Raw genomic sequence first — 19,950 nt, 5'->3', positions numbered from 1 at the left:
AGGGACAATATTCCCAGGCGCTGATAGCAGTTTTCGACCCGCACTCTGAGAGCTCCTCTTTCCTGCATACAAGATGGGTCGAATCCCTTTTGTGACAAGTCCCTTGGTATGTCTTGATATCGCGAATCGCAACACTCAAAGACTAACAGCCCCTGTTCAAGTCCGGGAGGAGCACTCCGCAAGGCTCGACGTTCGATAGTGAGCTCGGTCTGGCCACGCACAATGAAACCTTGTTCGAGAACCCTCAGTTCGAACGCTATGAGGCTACTTCCAACATCCAGTTGTTTTTCGATTTGTTTTTCGTGGCCAATTTGACCTCCTTTGTGACTGCCCACGATGTGAACAGCAGTAAGAGTATGTGGCCGATTCCTCACCCTGAATAATCAATCCCTGCGAAACGGCTTGCTGATTTGCGTCCAGCGCTGGCTTCATATGTCGGCTTCATCAGTATCTTATGGTTCACCTGGTGTCAGGTCACTCTGTACGACGTTCGTTTTGCCACAGACAGCATCTTCGAGCGTGTGGCCCACGGGTGCCATTTCGGCGTGATGATGGGGCTGGCCGTCATCGGCCCTAACTTCCTGAAGGAGGAAGCCTGGGGTCCCATGCAGCAGTTGTCGCTGATCCTCATGGTGAGCCGGTTGGTACTCGCGTGCCAGTACGGCACGACGCTCTATTTCACGTGGCAATACCGCAAGATTCGCGCGCCATTGTTGACCACTTTGATCTCGTTGCTGGCCGCTGCAGCTGTTTACTTCGGTATATCGTTTGCGTTCCATTCCCGCATTACATGGAATGCCCATATAGCGTGGTATTGTGTTTCCGTGACCGAGATCGTTCTCAACGTGGTCGTGGCCGGCAATCATGGAGACGGTGACCATCGTGCACAACTTCGGATGGAACATCCCCAAGGAAGTTGCAGCCAAGGCGAATCTCACGATCCAGGAGGAGATCGACGCGGTAATGAAGGTCTATGATCTGACTTTTGGTATGTACATCACCCATCATCGTTGTTCTCTTCTGACTTTCACCGGGAGGTCTTTACAAAGTACTAACACCTTGACCCAACCCCCAGGGTATTTCTGCATTTGCACGGGCCTCTTCTTGATCTTCACGACGGTTTTACGCGATTCTATCGCTTCCTCGCGACCCTCAGCATTTTCGCATGCGCCGCGTCTGCACGGGCATCACCGCGCTCGTGGGCCTAGGCCTGGCGCTGCTCAGTCTCATGAATATCACCGGAAAGAGCCAGGCAGTAGGCCAGTCGCCGTGGACACTCCCGGCGCTAGTGCTGTTAATGCTCTTCTGTGAGTTTCCTCTTTTTTTTTTCCCCCTTTTTCTCTTCCCATTATGTGGGAGTTGAAAGACCCTTCGTCTCGTTCTCATACCTCATTACAAGTGGACTCACTAGCTGATCAATCCTCAGTGCTCGCGTTGCATCACTTCGCCCGAGGAGGCTATGTGGCTTCAATACGGCACCACTGATATCATATATAGAGACTGTACTATACATGTTGCTTTTTTGTATGATAGGGTAAAGAAAAAGGAATGTTCAGGGCTTTTATCTTTCATTCCGAGTGCCAATGCTATCTTAGACACAGCATAAAGAGGGTAAGGATTGAGCAAAATACATTTTAATATCTTAGTAATTATGTATCGAGTCCACATAGAGAACATGATAGAAGTAATAATGGCATTTATACAGCCACTGCACCTCTCTTTCACTGCAGCTGCCTCCCTCTCCCTATTATCCCAGAAGCGGAAGAGAGAGATTATAGTATCCTTTCTACTAGTATGTCACCCAGAGGCTTAGCTGACCACAAGCAACCTGCTGGTCTGTATTACTACGCACACCGCTGAGGCTTAGATTAGCACGCTGAAAGGATGCTTTAGAGTAAAGTTCCCGGCATGTATAGACGGCAGAGTATGAATGTCAGAAATTCTGAAAGAAATTAGCACAGAGTCCAGAGTAACAGTACCTTAATCGCAATAGTGGTCTATGTTTGAGACAGCAACACAAGAAGGGTCACCTGACCCTGTGTTCGTCCTGCCACGGATGCGAAGATCACGTGGTCAAAGACGACGCGCCCGTTCCCGTCCCTCATGTATCGATCTTACCGCCCCCAACAATCTCATCATCTCCCTTCTCCCCCTGAGATATCTCATCTCATCTCACCTTCGTTCTGTGCGATATCAACTCCATCATCTTTATCACCCATAAGGACTCGACTGTTCGCTCTTTGCCGTTCTCGCCGCTGGTCCTGCCGTTCCTGTGTTCTCATAGGACTCCAGGTTTGGATCTTGGATTGGGTACGTTCGTGTGGCTAGGCCGCAAGAGCTTCTGATACCTTGGTTGTCGTTCGTCAATCAAGGAATCATTTTCTTCTTGCCGTTCTCGCTGCTTGGCGTGCCATTCCTGTGTTCTCATAGGACTCTCCAACTCCTTAAACTGGAGTGAGCATGTACTTGTGGCCAGGCCGCAGGAGCTTTCGGTCGGTCTCTTTACTGTGGTTCTCTCAATTCTATCCCTGATCTCTTATTCGCTGGAGTCAGGGCTGCTCATCGCTTTTTCAAAGCCCGGGTGGGAGGGCTACTCGATCATTCGAGGGAAAAATGTCGCCCGTCTTGCAAGAGTCGCACTGGGTTTTGTCCAAGAAAGTTGTCGTTTCTGTACCAGGCACGAAACATTCTTGCGATGCCAGGTGTCGCATTGCCTATTCCAACGATCCCGAGCGAGGATCTATCTCTCTTAGTATCAAGGCAGCCCTTGCTAACTCCACTGACAGATCGGATTCACTAACATTGAATATCTGCCCCAAAGCGGTCCGGAACTCTTCGCTAGTTAAGAGAAGCAAACCTAATCTGTGCCCATCGGAATTGTCCTCGAAGATTCGACAAACTATAAGCGGTGCTACGGATGTTTCAACGCTCAGTATACATTTAGCTAGGCCGGGGATTGTTCTTTGTCCATCCTGGGCAAAGTCTCTGAGTTCTTCCGATCCAGAAGACTCAAACTTTATCGCATTCGCCCATATCTGTCAATCAGAATCTCTACGCCTACACTTTGCCCTGGTACAATTCCAAGGAGGCGAATTTGAGACGTTGAGAAAATTCTGCTCTAAAATACAAACCCTCCAGCCAGAGTCTTTCGACCATCACCGGCGTGGTGTAGTCGAGAGAGATCCGAGTATATTCCAGCTTTCTCCACCCCCATATGATGAGGAACATGTATCAACACCGGCTGAGCAAGCGGATCCACCCCAATACAATGACCAACCCGAATTGAATCCGGTCATTGGCAAGCGGGACAGAGGTATGCCCCATCTCCACAGTTACAGCAGATTTCAGCTTTCATAGCCTGTTGATGGTCTCTAGGGTGGTCCCTGTCACCCGAAGAAGGTTGCAAAAGGCCGCTTCTTACACAACCAGACTGGCTTGGAGCACCTACTGAAGTCAATACTCCAAGTACTTGCTCTCCGTCACCATCCTCAAACTCGATCCGTCCCACCCACTTTATACATGCTTCGTCACCCGACGACACAGATCATGTTCTACTTAGATATCTTGAGCAGAAGCTTAGCCGACTTTCCGAAGATCGGGTTCGCGAGCTATTGATTCGCTCCGGACACCATCGTCTACTGGGCTTGTCAGGGGATGTAGATGGTGGCCTACCATCCAAGCCCGGCATATCTGGCCCTCCTGGCGTCCATCTGATCGATCCTTACATCAAAAGGTATATCGATGAGGAAATTCACAACAGTCTCAAATTACAGCAGGATATTGTACGCGACAGCATCAAAGCAGAACTTGATGATATCGTTCAAGACAGCATCAGATCAGAACTGCCTGGTCTTGTCGATCATTTTCGCGAGGAGATTGCTGACGAACACAAAATAAAAGTCTGCGAGTTAGGCGAGGTGGTCCAGGACAGTGTATGCGAGATACAAACTGTAACCAATGATGGTTCAGAGGTAATAGGGGACGTTACGACAGCGCATATCGACGAACTAGATAAGCAGGCCGTCGAGGCGAAGAAAGCATTGAAGGAAATGGCTTTGAAGTTGACTGCTTCTCTCAGGGCCTCATTTGATGATTTGCGAGGCTCCAGACATGAAAAACAGGGCACACACACGAGATGCCGCTCTGTTTAGATCCTGGATTTGGTCTTTTTACTCAATAGTTTGTTGTGTATCTCAGACTCCGTAGATATCTAGAATGAGATCAGATCAGTGGGCAGATAGTATTGAACTGCTAGGCATAGATGGCATACAGAATTGCACACCCAAGCCTGCCTTCCACAGATTCATTGTTGCATCCACCAAGTAGTTCCACCCGTTGTCGCATGTGATGTTGATAGATTGAAAGTGCGAGCTTTGGAGATTGCCGAGGGCTCGACTAGCCATACTGGTAACGGTTGAGTTGGACCCAGCTTCGAGGAAGACACAGGATGGATACTTGCAGGCTAATCTCTTATTGCCTAGTGGAAGAACACAGGTGAACGGATATGTTGAGCAACAAACTGAGGGGTGAGCCTTTCCTCGACAGATGACTGCTTGCACCGCCGGAGTTGCACCTGCCGGCGTATAGCTCCGAGGCCCGTTATAACAAGCAATGGTAGCACGAGCCACGATCATACGCATGGAGTCTTCAAGCGGTAAGGCACCCGCCACGCATGGGCCTGCTCGCTCACCGAAGCTATGGCCTACGACTGCCGCTGGCTGTGTTCCGGGATCTATCCAGCTGCGCGCTGAGGCATATTGCAGGGAACAGAGCATTACTTGCAACTTGACAGGGTCGTCAATCGAAGCACGACTGAAGATGTCCGGAAAGATGCTCCCCACACCCGTGGCCCGAGCCACGACCTCAACGGTGTGGAGATGCTTTCGAAACACTGCCACATGCTCGTACACCTGCCGATCAAGTCCGATAAACTTAGGATGCTAGACCTAACGGGCTGGACAAGTCATCGGCTGCGATAGGCAACCCCGTCTCCTACCCGCACTACACCCACGAGGTGGCCTACCGCACGCTCATTCCGATGGAGGCGGCCATCGCGGCGCTGGGCGAATACAAGACCCGGAACCAGCACAACCATGTCGGCCCGCGGGCCCATCTCATCCACTACTGGATCCATTCTTTGGTTTTTCCCGCAGCTCATCGAGTGAGATATAGCAATCATCGGGGCGGCGCACCGAGCACATACGCGGTGGTTGTGATGATGATTAACAGGCGTCTTGCCTGTTTGACGCTCTATTCTGCAGCCTTGTCAGCCAGCGCACTGCCTTCTGCAGTCTCCACTGGATAGACCGAAGTATGCCTGCGGTCCTGTAAGACATTCGCTTGTGTGTGGCTCTTCCCACCAAAGCAACCGAACGTCCTTACCCAGTGGTCAGTCGGAGGGTATCGACCTCCAAACGAAGAGCATTGGTCAAGAATAAAGGTTATTCCGAGAGACTCCCATCTGGTCCAAACTCTCTTCATCTACAGTAGGACAGTGGCTGAATGCCTCATAAAGTCCACCTTCACCACCCGGAGAATAGCACCAACTGGCAAGACCCCGAAAACGCCGTCTCCGAGCCCTAACTGGGACGCCGTGTATTTATCAACACCCCTACTAACAGTCAATCACATCGCCACATCCTCCTCAGCCTAAGTAAACAATACTACCAACTCCTGCTCTCCCAAAGCCTCCCAATCGGTATTGGAGCAGACTGCCTCTTCGTACCGTGCGTCTCCGTCCTCCCCAGCTACTTCAGCACCCGCCTCGGCCTAGCGCTAGGGCAAGCCGTCTCCGGCTCCTCAGCAGGGGGATTCATCTACCCGATATATGTGAAGGGGGTGTTGTATAACCTCTGTCTTGAATGGGTGCAAACTAGGTTACTCGGCAGAATAGCCCTAAATACCAAGCACCGCCCCCGATCGTTTCAATCAACCTGCCCCAATCATGCTCCCCGACCACCGTCTCGACCCCGGACCCATCCAACGCCGCACACCTTAACCCCCAACTGCCCATTCAAAAAGAACGGAACACTATTCCGATGCCGCGCGCTCCGAGAGTACCCCGCCGTGTACCGCTAAACCATGTCCCCGATAATGATCACGTACGCCCCGGCCACGGGATCCACGTCTCGGTGGGCGGGTACCCACCACGCCTCCAAGCCCTGGGTGCCCAGTTCCGAGGAGAATTGTGATGCAGCCGAAGTCGGTGTGGTCGCCCACTTTTCTATCGGACAGGCAGACAACAGGGGTTGGGGGGGCGAGTGGTGGCTGGGAAGCTGAAAGAAAGGGGGGTCTGGGGGTTCTCCCCCAGAAACTGATATTCCCGGATTCTAATTGAAGTAGGGGGACAGCGTACCTCCGAACTGCCGGTCGGACTGCACAGCCTGCGGCGCATAATGCAGCCGGCGCACAGCCGGCGGGGGGTGTGGGATCTGGGGGCGGTGGAGGTGGTTCCTATGCGGGTGTTGGTGGGGTGCCCCCTTACGGATTTCTGAATTCTGAGATGTGATTAGGGAGGTGGAGGTAGTTGTTCTGCTTTTGCTTGGGGTCGATGTGCTGTACTTTGCTGGGTTGGGAGGGAATGGCAGTTATAGTTCTTGAGAACCCTGAAGGCGGGAGGTGGAGGGCTTTGCTGTTGCTGTGTGTGCTTCAATGCTTGAGTTGGGGACTGGATGCCAATGGTTGGGTTGTTTGTATGGCTGGGTGTGTCTGTGCTATGTATGTACCTATTCATGTTGAATGCACTGAGGAGGAATAAGCTGGATGCTCAGCTCAATAGCTGCTTGATACGAGGTCGGAAATAAGCAATCAACTGAATCCGGGTTAGTTCCTAACGACTCGTAGACCGTCTCCGTACTCCGTACTAGGTAAGGTACTGTAAGGTACTGTACAGTACCTCACCTAAATTCCCGAGGCCGAGACTCCAGCGCCCGGAGTTGTCCAGCGGAGATAGCCAATATACCGAGAACCAGCGTCAACTCGAGTATACACATGCACCACAAATAGACAGCATGCACTACTTATAAGGTGACGCTGCACGGTGACACGATCCTACACCTACACAGTCATACTACACAATCACAACGCCTAACAGCCCACAAAGTAACTCTCCTTAACCTTCGCACTCTACTTCATCATCACCTAGCCCATTCTCAACCACAATGTCCACATCCTCCAACACCCCCAACCCCCCCAATACAGCCGCCTGGCTCCTCGAACCCAAAGCCCACCCCTTTCAACTACAAAACGCGCCCCTCTGGCAACCCGCCGAGAACGAGATCCTGGTCCGAAACCACTCCGTGGCCATCAACCCCGTCGACGGCAGCCTCCAAGCCAAGGCATGGTGGCCCATGGATTACCCGACCATCCTGGGCCAGGACGTAGCCGGGGAAGTCATCCAGGTCGGGCCCAAAGTGACACGGTTCCGGCCGGGCGATCGCGTGGCCGGGCTGGCCGTGGGCATGGCCACCAAGCGCGACCAGGACCACGCCTTCCAGGCCTACACCATCCTGCAGACCAACATGGCCAGTGAGCTGCCCGACACCCTTTCCTACAAGGCCGCCGCCGTCATCCCCCTGGGCCTGTCCACTGCCGCGTGCGGCCTGTTCCAGGACACTCATCTCGCGCTGCGGTATCCCTCGGCGCCGCACCGGTCTTCCACAAAGAAAACGCTGCTGGTCTGGGGCGGCGCCGGCAGCGTGGGCAGCAACGCCATCCAGCTGGCCGTCGCCGCCGGGTACGAGGTTGTCACAACGGCCTCGCCCCGGAATTTCGACCACGCCACGCGGCTCGGCGCCTGCCGGGTCTTCGACTACCGCAGCCCCACCGTCGTCGATGATCTCGTGGCGTGGCTGGAGGGGAAGACCCTGGTCGGCGCCATGGACTGTATTGGGTTCGCCGCCACGCCGATGACCGTGGAGGTAGTCCGCCGGTCGCAGGGTGCGAAGTTCGTGGCCACGGTCAAGGGCGGGTTCGAGGCCCCCGACGGCGTGACCGTCAAGAGCGTCTTTGGGACCACGCTGAAGGACAATGCGGTGGGTAAGGCGATCTACGAGGACTTCCTCCCCCGCGCGCTGAAGGCAGGATCCTTCATCCCCGCCCCGGAACCCCTAGTCGCAGGCCATGGTCTACACAGCATCCAGGCAGCGGTCGATCGACAGGCTCAGGGCACCTCCGCGCAAAAGATTGTCGTCGTGCTGTGAGCGAGCTACCGGCCGGGTTTGTGTAACGCTGATTGTCGCGTGGTTTCATCTGGTTCCCGAACTGTCTCGTATCCTATTGGCCTTGTCATTTGTCGCGATATGCTCCGCCCTGCCAGTTGGACTCATGTACCCCGGGACTGGCCACAGTATTCGTGTTGTTGGGATTCCGTTGAAGGAAAGTTTATGACACCATAGCCCCATCAATAGGAGCAAGCAATAAAAGCCGTTGGCATAATAGAGCCGTTGACTCAAAACGCAAGGTCGTACACATTCCTGACGCCATTGGCACACCACTGACCTTCAACTAAAGTTTGCTGCCCTGTAATCCGACGTAGCTGGCCAGCCGTACAGAAAGTCGATTATGAAAATTGGTCGTTTCACGGATCTTCAGCCTCAACGCTTGGAAGGTTAAATGCCCTAGTGTTTGGATGAGCACACAGCCCACGCGTAGATACCCCTCTTCTCTACCAAGGAAAGCTTCTCACGAACATGTGCCATAAGCCTTGTGTCAGAGCCGAGGTCACGCCGCCTCCATTCGCAACATGTCAACCACGTTTGGCGAGCTTGGCAACAAGCTCCGGCCAAATATAGGACGAGGATTCGGGCATCCAGGCCCAGCATACGACAGGCAGTCATCGGCGAGCCAAACCCTTACGCTTATTCCCACCAGATCCAAGCGGGGTAATGAATAAACTGAGCCAGAGACGTTAAAACAACCGAGAAAGGGCAAGTGCGCGGATTGTAATGGTTTGTGCGCTATTCCCATATACGGCCCTGACGGAAGTGGCGTCAGTGCAAGTGGTGGTTTGTTGAGTTATTTGCAATCGCTCCACAGAACTCAGCCTCAACACCCGTAACTCTAATTAGCCCAATAAAAAAGGCGGTTGACAGCTAGAGCGTGCATGTTCCTCATGGCCATCACACATCGGCAGTTACCAGATTAAATCCGACTCCAGAAGGCAGTAATGGCGCTTCGTGTTGTCATCAACCCAGAAAGAGAGTCTATCCCAACCAATGTCTCAGGTGAGGATCGCCGTAATTCGACCACCGGACCGCTGATCCGTATTTGAAGAACCTGAGACCAACCGTGGCGCTTATGCGTTACTCATCCCTACAGATGTAGAAAGGCAGCACATCGCAACACGGTCGCCTTTCTGGGGTCAAGCAAGATCGGAGAATAAAAGTGTAGGACAGCATCGTCGGTAAGATAGCCCTAAGAGGGGACTATACCCAGCACTCCACATCCGCGTGCATTCCGCTACTGGTTCAGCGCTGATTCATATCAACTCAGCAATGTCGGGTATCTAGACCGGTGTATTCTTTGAGCCAGTTTGCAGCTTTTCAGCATGTCGCAAGTCATCGAGAGCCGGGACAACCCTCCCAGAAAACGGCAAAGCCCGGAGCAGCGTGTGAGGAATGTGCGACGGCGGAAGCTCCGTTGTGATCGCCGTCAGCCGCAGTGTGGCATGTGCCAGGGTTCAGGCGTCGAGTGCTTAGTAGACAAGCGATGTTCGTCCGTGCGTGACCGGTACCAGATTGGCTATATGTAAATCTGCGTAACGTATAATAAGATTTGCGTTTTCGCAGTCAGTTCGTTATCTTCAAATTAGCAAATGGCAGTATTCCAAGTCTCAATCAAGCTTCATCCTAATCAGTGCTCATGGAGGGGTTTCTTGAGGCTTGACGGTAGCCGATGCGCGTAAAAATACATCCATTGTTGGGGCCCAAGTCTCTTTCCGATCGAGGGTAGAACGGGCGAACCAGGAGACCCAGAAGAAATATGTATATAATGACATTATGTTGAACAAAAATATTATAAAAACCCCTATTTACTCACGCATATCTGCAAAGGGTGATATTATTAGACATGAAAATGTTCGGCTGGATTCGAACCCGAGGCCGAACTCGTCGCCACCTGCCGATGGAGCAGCTTATCATGGTTGGCCTGCTTTCTCGGTGTGTATATCGGAGGTGTTCGAATGTAGTTCTTCCTTAGGAGAGGATGACAGGGACGGGGAATTCCTCTGGGTTTCTGTGGTTGTAAGGACAGTGTTATCTGTGACTGTTGTCATGTCCTTCCCCTGGTTTTCGGCCTCATGCTGAGTGGTGTGCTCTTGTTGACCAACCACTGGTTCGCTGTGAGTCTCACCATGAGCTGGAGCCTCCTGCGACAAGGGGGACTTTGAATACGTAGTTTCCTGCTCGTCACTATCCCCTGTCTGGTCATCCTTGCGGCTGAACTCGCCGCTTTCGCGGCGGAGAAGAATGTTGCTCCACCGCTTTCTTCTGCTTCCGCTCCGGGATAATGTCGAGAGGTCTTCACTTCGCCGTGATTGCATAGAGAGTCTACCTCGGTCTGTTTCACCCGCCTCGGTGCTGCAGGTCAAGGTGGGAACAGAGGGCGACGTTGTGATAGGTGATGTTGGCGTGGGCTTTTTTTCTTGCCATTCCTTTCGTTTCTCGTTGGCCCAAGTGCCCCAGGAGCTAAAGTAGGCGCCCGCCTTTTGGCTCACAGCACTCACAGAAGCCTGTGCTTGTGCCATGTCCACCGAGGGGGCCTTACGTCCAACGAACCACGAAGCCCCTCCATTGGAATTGATCGATGCTGTATCAGAAGGAGAAAACGGAGGCGAGTTTCTAGATCCCCTGTCCAGTGACGATCGTTGCGAGGGTGTCGTTTTCTCTTCGGTCTTCTTCCGCTGGGCCTCCCGCATGGATTCAATATCTGCCCAGAAGCTGTTGAAAGCAGCACTGAATTTCTTCTGGCCTGTCGAGAGGTGTCTGTTCAGGACCTCGCGGCCTTCCCGCACGCGCTCGTCTAGGTGCAGCTCGGCAACCTGTTGGGTTACACGTCGTTGAACATCGTCGATTGTCAGACCCCCTGCGCACGGGTGACGAGGCTCCACAATTGAAAATAAAAGCGCGTCAGAGGTAAGGCGCTTGAACAATGAATAATTGGGTGTGTTGCTCCACTGCGCTAAGAATTCTGCATTGAACTCCAGCGCCGGGTCGCCCTCGATGTTGTAAGCGTCCAGCTGAGCACGGCTTCTTCCGCCTGGCTCGCCAGCAGTGGAAGAGCTAAGCTCCTCGTGATACTGCATACAGGAAAGCAACGCCAAGAGATACTCCTCGAACTGGAGCCTGATAAATTCTTCGGAACCCATGTAGCCATGCGTTTTGGGCTGCTGGGGGTGTGCATCATCCCAGGTTTCATTGATGATTTGAGTGAGAAGGTCGATCCAGCGCCTATCCGCGACAGAGAGAGTAAGAGCATTTCGAAGAGACGGCGAGCTGATGGTAAGAGTGTCTTCGTCAAGCTGCGCATAAAATTAGCACTAGAACTGCAATGGTTGCTACAATATCCTGACATTGACCAGTATATCGCTATAGCGATCTTTTTGCTGTAACAATAAAGAGTTTGTGGATCCAACAACGTATGACTTGGTTCCGTGATCCGCCAGCAGATCCAGTTGCTGCAACGGGGTGTATGGTCCGAACATGCTTCCCTGCAAGGAGTTAGATCGTCCAGTAATCAGTTGAAGATATACGCACCTTGCCAAAAATCTGTAGGGGTAATCCCATGTATGCCAGCACTGCGGGGTTCAGCATAAATCACAAAAAAGCGGGGCCAACAGCATACATGAGCTTCTGTCACTTGTTTTCAGAGAAGTGGGCTTTTCCACTGTCTGCGAATAGGTGTCAAAAGCTGGATCGGCAGAGTCTTGCAAGCGACTCATCAAACCCGGTATCAACGAGATGAGAGAAAATTGTATCATGCATAGCCGTTCACACTTGGAACCAAAGAAAAGCATCTATGTCGGGTAAGCCGAGTCCTTTTTGAGCATAAGGAACCTACCTTTGGTTGCAGAAGCAGAGCTTTGAACAGGACAAGCGTCTGGTGCTTGAATTCATGAATCATTTCCCGCAGGGAAAGCCCTTCGCGCTTGCGTAAGCCCAGGTCGACCATACGAACAGTCTCAATCATCTTACCCAGATTCTGGTCCTTCGTGTCCTCATCTTTCTTCAGGCTGATGACCAGGCCTTCCCGAAATTTCTAGACACCAATGTCAATCAGAGACCATGGGTTTGTTCACACGGATGAGAGCACACCTTCAATATGTCGTGATCTGAAAAATCGCTGTTGCATGTGTCAGCGATCGTGGCACCACTAAGAAGCCTCCAGACCAAAGTAGAACAACAGAGGAACACTTGATAGCATTGCTGCACATACCGTTGCGCAAACCATGCCGACGTGACAATTGAGAGCTTCTCCCTCAGTTGTCCCAACCTCTGGGGACTGTCCGTTATCACAACCACCGCTTTCTGCACCGTTGACCTTGTGACGTCCGGCGGTCGATAGAGGAGAATATTCGAGTCGATTTGTCGGGAGCATGAGATGCCGAACAGGGAGGTGGCAGGTTGTGTCGCAGTCTCCTTCCGGCGGACCGTGAAATAAGAGAACTCCTCGGTAGACCTGGTGGGCAATGTGTATGAGCTCAAATGAGCATTTCGTACGGGAGACGGGATTAGGAATGGAAAGCAAGCTCGGGTCGTACAAATGCGCTCCATCCGATAAGGCCATAAATGGCAGCAAGGACCAGTCGTTCTCCGCGGCCGGGTCTCCTCCATCGTCACCGAAGCATAGTTCAATTTCAGGGCCTCTAGACAAGTTTGATTGAAATTCACAATTAGCTTGTCATTCTTGCACTATAGCGAAAGGAGAAAAGTGAGAATTAGGGGCTCAGGGCGGATTGCGCCCACCCGCGGCGCAAAGGAGAAGCGCACTCGCAAGAATGTTTTCGACATGCTTGCTTTGAATCGAGCGGTCTCGCCACCTTTGAGATAATAGAGAAAGCCAACGCTCCATTGCCTTCCCTCTAATCTCTTTCTCAAGTATGTACTTACCTTGCATGGTGAAAATCTATGACCATCACAATGGGGTCCTGCCGGGGGTGGACGTGAGACATGGCGGGGGGGGGGGAAACTATTGAAGCCGAGGAATTGACACGTTCCAAGCAGAACTCCTCCTTAAAGAGGAGGAATCCCCTCCCAGATCACTTAAATGAAGGACTTGGGAGTAGCGTTTGGTGCTACCGAGTCGATAATAATTAAAGTAAAACCCCCAGTTGAGGGACTGACTAGTAAATAGCTCAGAAATATGGAGATGGGGATGGGGAGGGGGTTGAAGCCGACCAGGGAAAGGAGGTTTTGGATCCGGAATCCAGACAAGAGATTCAACGGTTCCCTTTCCGCTTTCCCCCTCTTGCGGCGCCCCCCCCCTCCTCCTCCTCCTCCTCCTCCTCCTCCGCGGGCGGGCGGTGACAGAGCGGTGATGGAACCCCCCACCCACTGCAAGGACCCCCTTCCCTTTCCCCCCATATGACAGGAAGAAAATAAACACATCATTCTCGACCCCTAAATTAGCTTAGGCTCTACGTGGAGTCAAGATAAGTTTTAGGTAGTACCTAGTAATCTAGATACGAGACAGACAACAACCCAATCAGATATCCCATCTTTTTTCTGGATGTTCGTGTTTGATGATATCATTGAAATGGTCTCAATTCCTTTTATAGAGTAATTGCATTGATTATTAGGTAACTTGCTTCAATGTTGAGCAAAATCTATCAAGCACACCTCAAAAAAGGGGGGGGAAACAACATTCACCATTTGGTGAGAAGGAAAGGCAAAACAATGTTCCGTCAATCATGACCGGAATATGTGTAGTGTATGTATAGCAGAATGGAAAAATCCAAACAGTTGGGTCATGTTACACACGTTTCTAATCTCCAACATTATCCGGACTTCGTAACAGCCTGGAGATCATTGAGAAACATAAAAAAGGGGCATAAAAAACAAGCGATGTAGTGGCCAGAACATAAGTACGTGAACGTGCGTGCATATCACAATCCCCGCATCCAGTCTACATACCATGAGAACATAAAAGGAAAGGACATCATTATCATATTCCGTGCACCTCGTCAAGGGTAAATTTTAGGCAGGAATCACTCCTCATGCAAAGCTCTGCTGTCCGGCCGCAGCCCCCTCGACAAGCACTTGACCGGCATCGTTGCCCTGGTCGATGTTGTGAAAGTCCAGGATTTCGGAGTACCTGTCTTGTTGTCAGCATGGTGGATTTTTCTGCATCGTGCCGTTATGAAACCCACATCATGATCTTCCATGTATCCACCGGCAGGTCGGCATCGTTGAATGACCAATCGAACTTCTCCTCGGCCTCAGGCTCGTCGGTCGGGTCGTGATACGGGGCAAGGTACTCGTGGGCCAGGGCTTCGCCAGCCCGGATGCGCTTCTTCGGGTCAAATACAAGCATTTTTTCCAGCAGATCGACCGCTAATCAATGTCAGCAAGGCTCTCGCCTCCAACCGCAAAGGAGGACATCGTGTTCGTACCATCTGGATCGGCATTCTTGAACTTGGTGGCCAGAGGTTGTCGCTCACGCTTGGGTAGCGACTTGACGAATCGCAACGTCTAATTATCACAATAAGAGTTAGTGTTCGGTGCTTGAAGATTCGAGCCGACTGTCACCCACATTCTCGCTGCAAATGGTCTGAATCACGTCGTCGGGCGGAGTCCCCAGCAGCTCTGTAATGATCGAGAATTGATTGACGTGATCCTTTCCGGGAAACAGGGGCTTTCCCTCCAACATCTCCGCAAAAATACATGCTGCGCTCCAAATATCCACCTCCACGTCGTACTTCTGCCAAGTGAGCATGATCTCGGGCGCACGGTAATACCGGGTCGAAACATAGCCCGTCATCTGCGGATCCTGGATACGGGCAAGACCGAAATCGCAGATTTTGAGGTCGCAGTTCTCGTTGATGAGGATGTTACTGGGTTTGAGATCACGATGGACGACACCGGCCGAGTGGACATATTTCAACCCCCGCTATGGACCGTTAGTGACCGTCACGAAAGAGCGTCTCGGAGACGAGATGACATGATCGGCTCCGACTACATACCAGAATCTGGTAAAGGAAATATTGAATAAACTGTTTTTCAAGAGGCCGCGAAGTTAACAATCTGTGAAGATCGGTGCCAAGCAGCTCTGTGACGAAATAGCTGCGGTTGCCATGTTAGAGTTAAACTGGTCGCGGGGAACGATGACGAATGCGTACATATCCTCGAGCGGGGAGATAAAAATGTCGCTCAGACTGATGATCTGCAAATGGTCAGCCTTCAGAGCACGGCCGGGCGACGAGTCGCCGGAAAGCGGCATAGACCAACATTTTCGTGTCGCAGGTGTTTCAACAGTTTTAGTTCGCGGTATGTTCTCTTGGACAGGACGGGTGTGCTGAATGGCTTCATGATTTTTTTGACGGCGACTGGTTGCCCGGTCAATTGATCCCGCGCCGAGCTGGTTGAATCCGAAAGGGGCGCATGTCAGTAAAATTCTCGGTTGGTTGACCTGCAGACAACAGACGTCGCGACCAAAAGGCAAGAGAAGGGGATGCTGTTAATAGCCATACCAGACAAGACCAAAAGCACCCATGCCCACCGGCTGCAGGTCGGTGTACCTGTGAAATCCGAAGTTAGAAGTCATCCCGACACGCTTGGAGGGGTAATTTTGGGTCAGTCCATCCTACCGGCTGGTGATCTCAAAAGTGGTGCCAAAGATCTGGGCACGCACGAATTCCGCCATTTTGAAACAAGGATGGATGGCACACCAGGTTCAGTTCAATGCAGTGAGGAAAATACGAGGCTTTGTGATTTGAACGGAGATTCTCGGGGGGGGGCGGTGGATAACGTAGCGAGGATGTGAAGGGGGGGAGAGTGAGGGGGAGGGAGAGAAATGGAGGAGTTAGAGTGGGAAGGAGGAAATGATGTCTGGAGGAAGAAGAAGATCAGGACCTGCGGGCGCAGAGAGGAATATCTAAGTTAAGATGTTGAGCGCACCAAAGTTGGAGAGAGGGGGGGGTAAAGAGAAAGCAAGAACAAGAATAAGATGGTGAGTGAGTGAGTAGCGAGGCAGCAAAAGCCGTAGGTGGCGCCCCAGCAGGGTGTGTGGGGAAAAGACCATTCTTCTTCTCCTAGTCCGTTGAGTTCGAGTTTCCGGAACGCCCAAAACAAGACCGATGACGTCCGCGAACGAAGCAGGGTATGGCAGAAAAACTGCTGCCGCCAAATCAACACACGCACACACACCGCAGCCTTAAGCCAGAAATTTGGGTTGGTGTGATTTCCTTTCCCCTAGTTTGTTCTCTCCTTTGCTCCCACCACCTGGCTGGCTTGATCCCAGATTTTTCTTGTCTAGAACCCTTTTTTCGTCGAAATCTATTGGCCGGAAGTGGACACCCCCTCCAAATGATGCTGCTCTCCCACCACGCTTACTAACCGTCTAGCATAACTCACTGGCTGTTAAGTAGGACTACGGAGAGGTAGGGATACTTTTTCCCTCAGAGGAACTCTGGCTTTCATGCGTGGTACCTGAAGAACCCAGTCGATGACTTCAGATCGTTAGTATGAGTCCTTCCGATGATACATTCAGATTGCAACATTGATTTCTATACCACCTCCACAGCCGCATCTACGACAGTGACCATGACTTCAACCACGACCACAACCACAACCACAATGACGGTTATCTCAAGATCCTGAATAGCACATCTATATTTGCAATTCGAATTTGTGGCGGCACCAGTCTGGGAACCAGAACCAGAGCCAGAACCACATCGATATATCGGCCGATTATAGAAGAAATCCAGATGGCCAGCCCAGGTCGAAGCATGGACTTCCGGCTGGACTAGGCTGGCTGGCTGGCTTTTCACTACGTAATGTTCGACCTTTGCTGGACGATGTCATCATACCTTGGTGGGTCTGCAAGGTGACGGTTCCAATCACTTCCATTACCTTCGCGCGTCAAAACCCATCCCGCTCCATCTTTTTTCCCGCAGTCCCCTCTAGATCTATACTGTCCCTTTTACCGCCTTCTCAACTCTGTCTTTTGTTCTGTCTCCCCTATGGCAATCGATCTCAGATCCCCTTTCTATGAGTAGCGTAGCTATACCCCAGTCCGGTAGCCTTCTTGGACTGGACCTCGCTTCCCCCAGATTCAGGAATTATCTAAATGGATCGACTATCTAGACTCTCTCAATTCTCGACTCCACCAGGTCGAGACGACATGTTGCTGTTGTCGGCAAAGGCTGGCCACCCCTCGTTGGGTCAAAGCGCTTATGTACTACTGTCCGTCAAGAGGGCGACTTTCGTTTGGAACACTCCTCCTGCTTTACCCGAGACTCGGTTGATTTTACGTTTTCCTGGAGTTGGTCACCTTACGTCCAGACTTATATCCAGACTCCCCGTTAGTTATTTATTCGTGCCACGATTCGGGTTCAGGTTACATAGTAGAGCGTGCCTGATCCGCCTAGGTACGACATGCCTATCTAGGCACTGTCGAAAACATGAGTACTCTAGATGGAGAATGATCGGGATTGATCAACCTATGGTGCGATTGAGGTGATATGGCGATCAGCGTTTGAGGTTCCAATCTAATAGATTGTGTGTTAAGGTGAAGTGTTATAGTTCGAACACTCCTATCGAGGAAGCTGGAGATTAATATATACCAGTAAGTTCAGAGCAACCTCAACCTAGCAAATGGTATCTAGTCTTCTTCGTATTTGAAAAGGGCAAGGTAGAAATACTTACTTGTCTTGAACTCGCGAGCGCCGCAGGGTCCCTAGCCCACCCACAGCCATGTGCCTTTGTTTCTCACGGACCATCAGCAATATTTTGAGGCGGGGGGAGAACAATGACAAGCCAAGAACCCATGTCAATAGACTCTCTGTTGTCTAACTCTGGAATTCCGACCCGATCGCACCTAGGGCTTGATTTATATATACACTTGGGCAAGACACCTGGTTCAAGCCTTATACCATTCCATCCAAAATCCCAGGCTTCCCCATATTCAAATGTGCATAGTCAGAATCAATAACCCGTAGATTCTTATTCAGGTTAGTGAGGATTGGACGGTGCAGCCTTCGGAGTCATTGTTGGGCAAAGCTGGTATCCCTACCTCAGCTACTGCTAAGTTAGTGTGACCTCGAATCAGCCTCTGACAATTATGTTTCCGACAGCTACAACACCATGACAGGGAGAGGTGCAAAGAACATTTAGTCCATGGGACCTTCTCCCGTGTGGCTCTGTATTCCGCGTATGTCTAGTCCGGAATGAATACTCCGTCTAGAAGGAGGGACATTCCGTACGCGACTTTGCCCATAGTACCGCCGTCAAAGCCTTCTACCACGGGTTTCAGGCAAGTTGTCCATGAGAACAACTTAGTAATTTCTTGAACATGGTACTGTACTGTACCTACATACACTGAAAGGCAGCAAGCAGTAACTTTAGTATAAAAGGCACTAGTGGAACCTTTCGGGGGAGTATTTTCCGTCCCAGTCCCCAAGAAGGGCTTGGCTAGCTGTCTCGGCGCCACTCTCACTCGGCCAGTTCAGTGAGGTGTTGGCCTGGAGCTAAGCACGGAGTACTGTAGATAATGTAGTACTTAGTACTTAGTGGTTAGTAGTAGTGTGAAAATGGAGAGAGGACAAATCAATGAATCCAGCTTGGCAGTCAAGACCCTTTGTTGTCGGCGCATCTGGTCATCTGGTCCCCGATCGAACTAGGTACTAGTAGGGTAAGCCCAGCACTCCGTCCAGTTGGTTAGGACGTAGTCTACACTGGCAGAGTGGGCGATCCACGTTTTTTCTTACCAACGAATACCCACTCGTCGCCCCTACGATCGAACGAGTGTACACCGGAGTATGTAATCTTTCCCTTCCCTCGGTCTCTCGGTCTCCTCAAATCTCCACTTCCACCTGTCTGTCGACCTTAAGTCAACTAGTTAACTAACCGACTTTTGAACACTGGGTAAGGTCAAAGAGAGAGAGTGCTATGACGACTGGGGATATCCACTCCTCCAATTCCCATCCAACATCATCCATCCGTCTCACTGCAGTCATTCCCTACACTCAACTCAACTCAACTCACTCACTAAACTAATCGACTACTAACTAACTTAACAAACGTACCCGCCTTGCCTCTGAAACACCCACGAGCTGTCATTTCCTCTCTTTCCACACAACCCCCCTTCTTCTTCCCCAAACCCATGAACCATTAATCATGAACCATTAATAGATCAGTCAATCAATCTACACATCTTACCTACTTACCTTACCACCATTTCAATCCCCTCCCTCCCTTTCCCCTCCCAACACCACCCCCCCGATCGACCATTTGCCGACCAACCCAGAAGATCCTCGTTGCTTGCTTACATTATCTCACTCGAGATCCGCGCGCCTCCATCCGTTTTCCCACATCAACTCCCGATCGACCTTGACTACCCTTTTTTAGCGTCAGGTCGTCATTCTCGTTCGTTTTGCTGCTCCGCACTGGGAACTCTGACACGCCCCTCACCCCGGCTTTTCCTTCCAGCTCGGACACCGCGAAAGCTCCAACGTATCTATCACGCAACCAGCCGATTCTGCTCTCCATCCAAGAATCCGCCGCCTCCTCTTCAACCGACTCACCTCCCTAGTTTCCTTCGCCCTCGCCTTTCTCCTCTCCTCTCCTCTCAACCTACCATCTCACGGGCCACACCACTTGCGGTTACCGAAGCTTGCAGGTGTCGCTCAGGCCCTCGTTGTTCCAAATCCGAACCTGCTCAGTGTGGCTTTGCCTAAGACCATTCCGCGCGCAAGCCTCGATCCCTAGTCGAGCTTTCTTCGCCGATCGCAAACCT

General features: G+C 51.6%; 6 protein-coding genes across 6 annotated transcripts; 4 read left to right on the top strand and 2 right to left on the bottom strand.

Moving 5' to 3' along the window:
- Positions 1-73: 73 nt before the first annotated feature.
- Positions 74-1,311, top strand: BO82DRAFT_404569 (uncharacterized protein; the record flags this gene model as incomplete). Its single annotated transcript, XM_025639440.1, has 5 exons — positions 74-106; positions 162-354; positions 421-766; positions 834-988; positions 1,076-1,311. The coding sequence occupies 5 exons, from the start codon at positions 74-76 to the stop codon at positions 1,309-1,311; spliced, it is 963 nt and encodes a 320-aa protein (XP_025489314.1).
- Positions 1,312-2,139: 828 nt separating this feature from the next.
- On the top strand, positions 2,140-4,287 carry BO82DRAFT_356703 (uncharacterized protein). Its single transcript, XM_025635807.1, has 2 exons — positions 2,140-3,313; positions 3,376-4,287. The coding sequence occupies exons 1-2, from the start codon at positions 2,614-2,616 to the stop codon at positions 4,149-4,151; spliced, it is 1,476 nt and encodes a 491-aa protein (XP_025489313.1). The 5' UTR covers positions 2,140-2,613; the 3' UTR covers positions 4,152-4,287.
- A 324-nt stretch (positions 4,288-4,611) lies between these two features.
- BO82DRAFT_404568 (uncharacterized protein) lies at positions 4,612-5,305 on the top strand (the record flags this gene model as incomplete). The annotated part of the gene is made up of 2 exons (XM_025639439.1): positions 4,612-4,869; positions 4,937-5,305. 2 exons carry the CDS (start codon positions 4,612-4,614, stop codon positions 5,303-5,305), a joined length of 627 nt encoding a protein of 208 aa, XP_025489312.1.
- Positions 5,306-7,078: 1,773 nt separating this feature from the next.
- On the top strand, positions 7,079-8,428 carry BO82DRAFT_356701 (zinc-binding alcohol dehydrogenase family protein). The gene has a single exon (XM_025635806.1). The coding sequence runs from the start codon at positions 7,161-7,163 to the stop codon at positions 8,199-8,201; it is 1,041 nt and encodes a 346-aa protein (XP_025489311.1). The 5' UTR covers positions 7,079-7,160; the 3' UTR covers positions 8,202-8,428.
- Positions 8,429-10,135: 1,707 nt separating this feature from the next.
- Positions 10,136-13,168, bottom strand: BO82DRAFT_385348 (putative Avl9 protein; the record flags this gene model as incomplete). The annotated part of the gene is made up of 11 exons (XM_025638172.1): positions 10,136-10,314; positions 10,351-11,518; positions 11,570-11,707; positions 11,754-11,794; positions 11,842-12,013; positions 12,058-12,137; positions 12,192-12,255; positions 12,312-12,339; positions 12,433-12,675; positions 12,758-12,862; positions 13,107-13,168. 11 exons carry the CDS (start codon positions 13,166-13,168, stop codon positions 10,136-10,138), a joined length of 2,280 nt encoding a protein of 759 aa, XP_025489310.1.
- Positions 13,169-14,210: 1,042 nt separating this feature from the next.
- sakA (mitogen-activated protein kinase HOG1) lies at positions 14,211-15,858 on the bottom strand (the record flags this gene model as incomplete). The annotated part of the gene is made up of 9 exons (XM_025631653.1): positions 14,211-14,310; positions 14,366-14,549; positions 14,609-14,687; positions 14,749-15,105; positions 15,179-15,278; positions 15,335-15,378; positions 15,444-15,573; positions 15,686-15,733; positions 15,803-15,858. The coding sequence occupies 9 exons, from the start codon at positions 15,856-15,858 to the stop codon at positions 14,211-14,213; spliced, it is 1,098 nt and encodes a 365-aa protein (XP_025489309.1).
- Positions 15,859-19,950: the final 4,092 nt, after the last annotated feature.

Source organism: Aspergillus uvarum, assembly GCF_003184745.1.
Source record: "Aspergillus uvarum CBS 121591 unplaced genomic scaffold BO82scaffold_49, whole genome shotgun sequence".
Taxonomy (NCBI): domain Eukaryota; kingdom Fungi; phylum Ascomycota; class Eurotiomycetes; order Eurotiales; family Aspergillaceae; genus Aspergillus; species Aspergillus uvarum.
Note: the sequence above shows the minus strand (reverse complement) of the source record. Positions and strands in the feature narration are given on the sequence as shown.

Excerpts from the sequence above, each read along its gene's own strand:
- BO82DRAFT_356703 (XM_025635807.1), top strand. The coding sequence starts at position 2,614 with ATGTCGCCCGTCTTGCAAGAGTCGCACTGGGTTTTGTCCAAGAAAGTT. Across the intron at positions 3,314-3,375 it reads CATTGGCAAGCGGGACAGAG|GGTGGTCCCTGTCACCCGAA; the intron begins GTATGCCCCATC and ends GATGGTCTCTAG.
- BO82DRAFT_356701 (XM_025635806.1), top strand. The coding sequence starts at position 7,161 with ATGTCCACATCCTCCAACACCCCCAACCCCCCCAATACAGCCGCCTGG.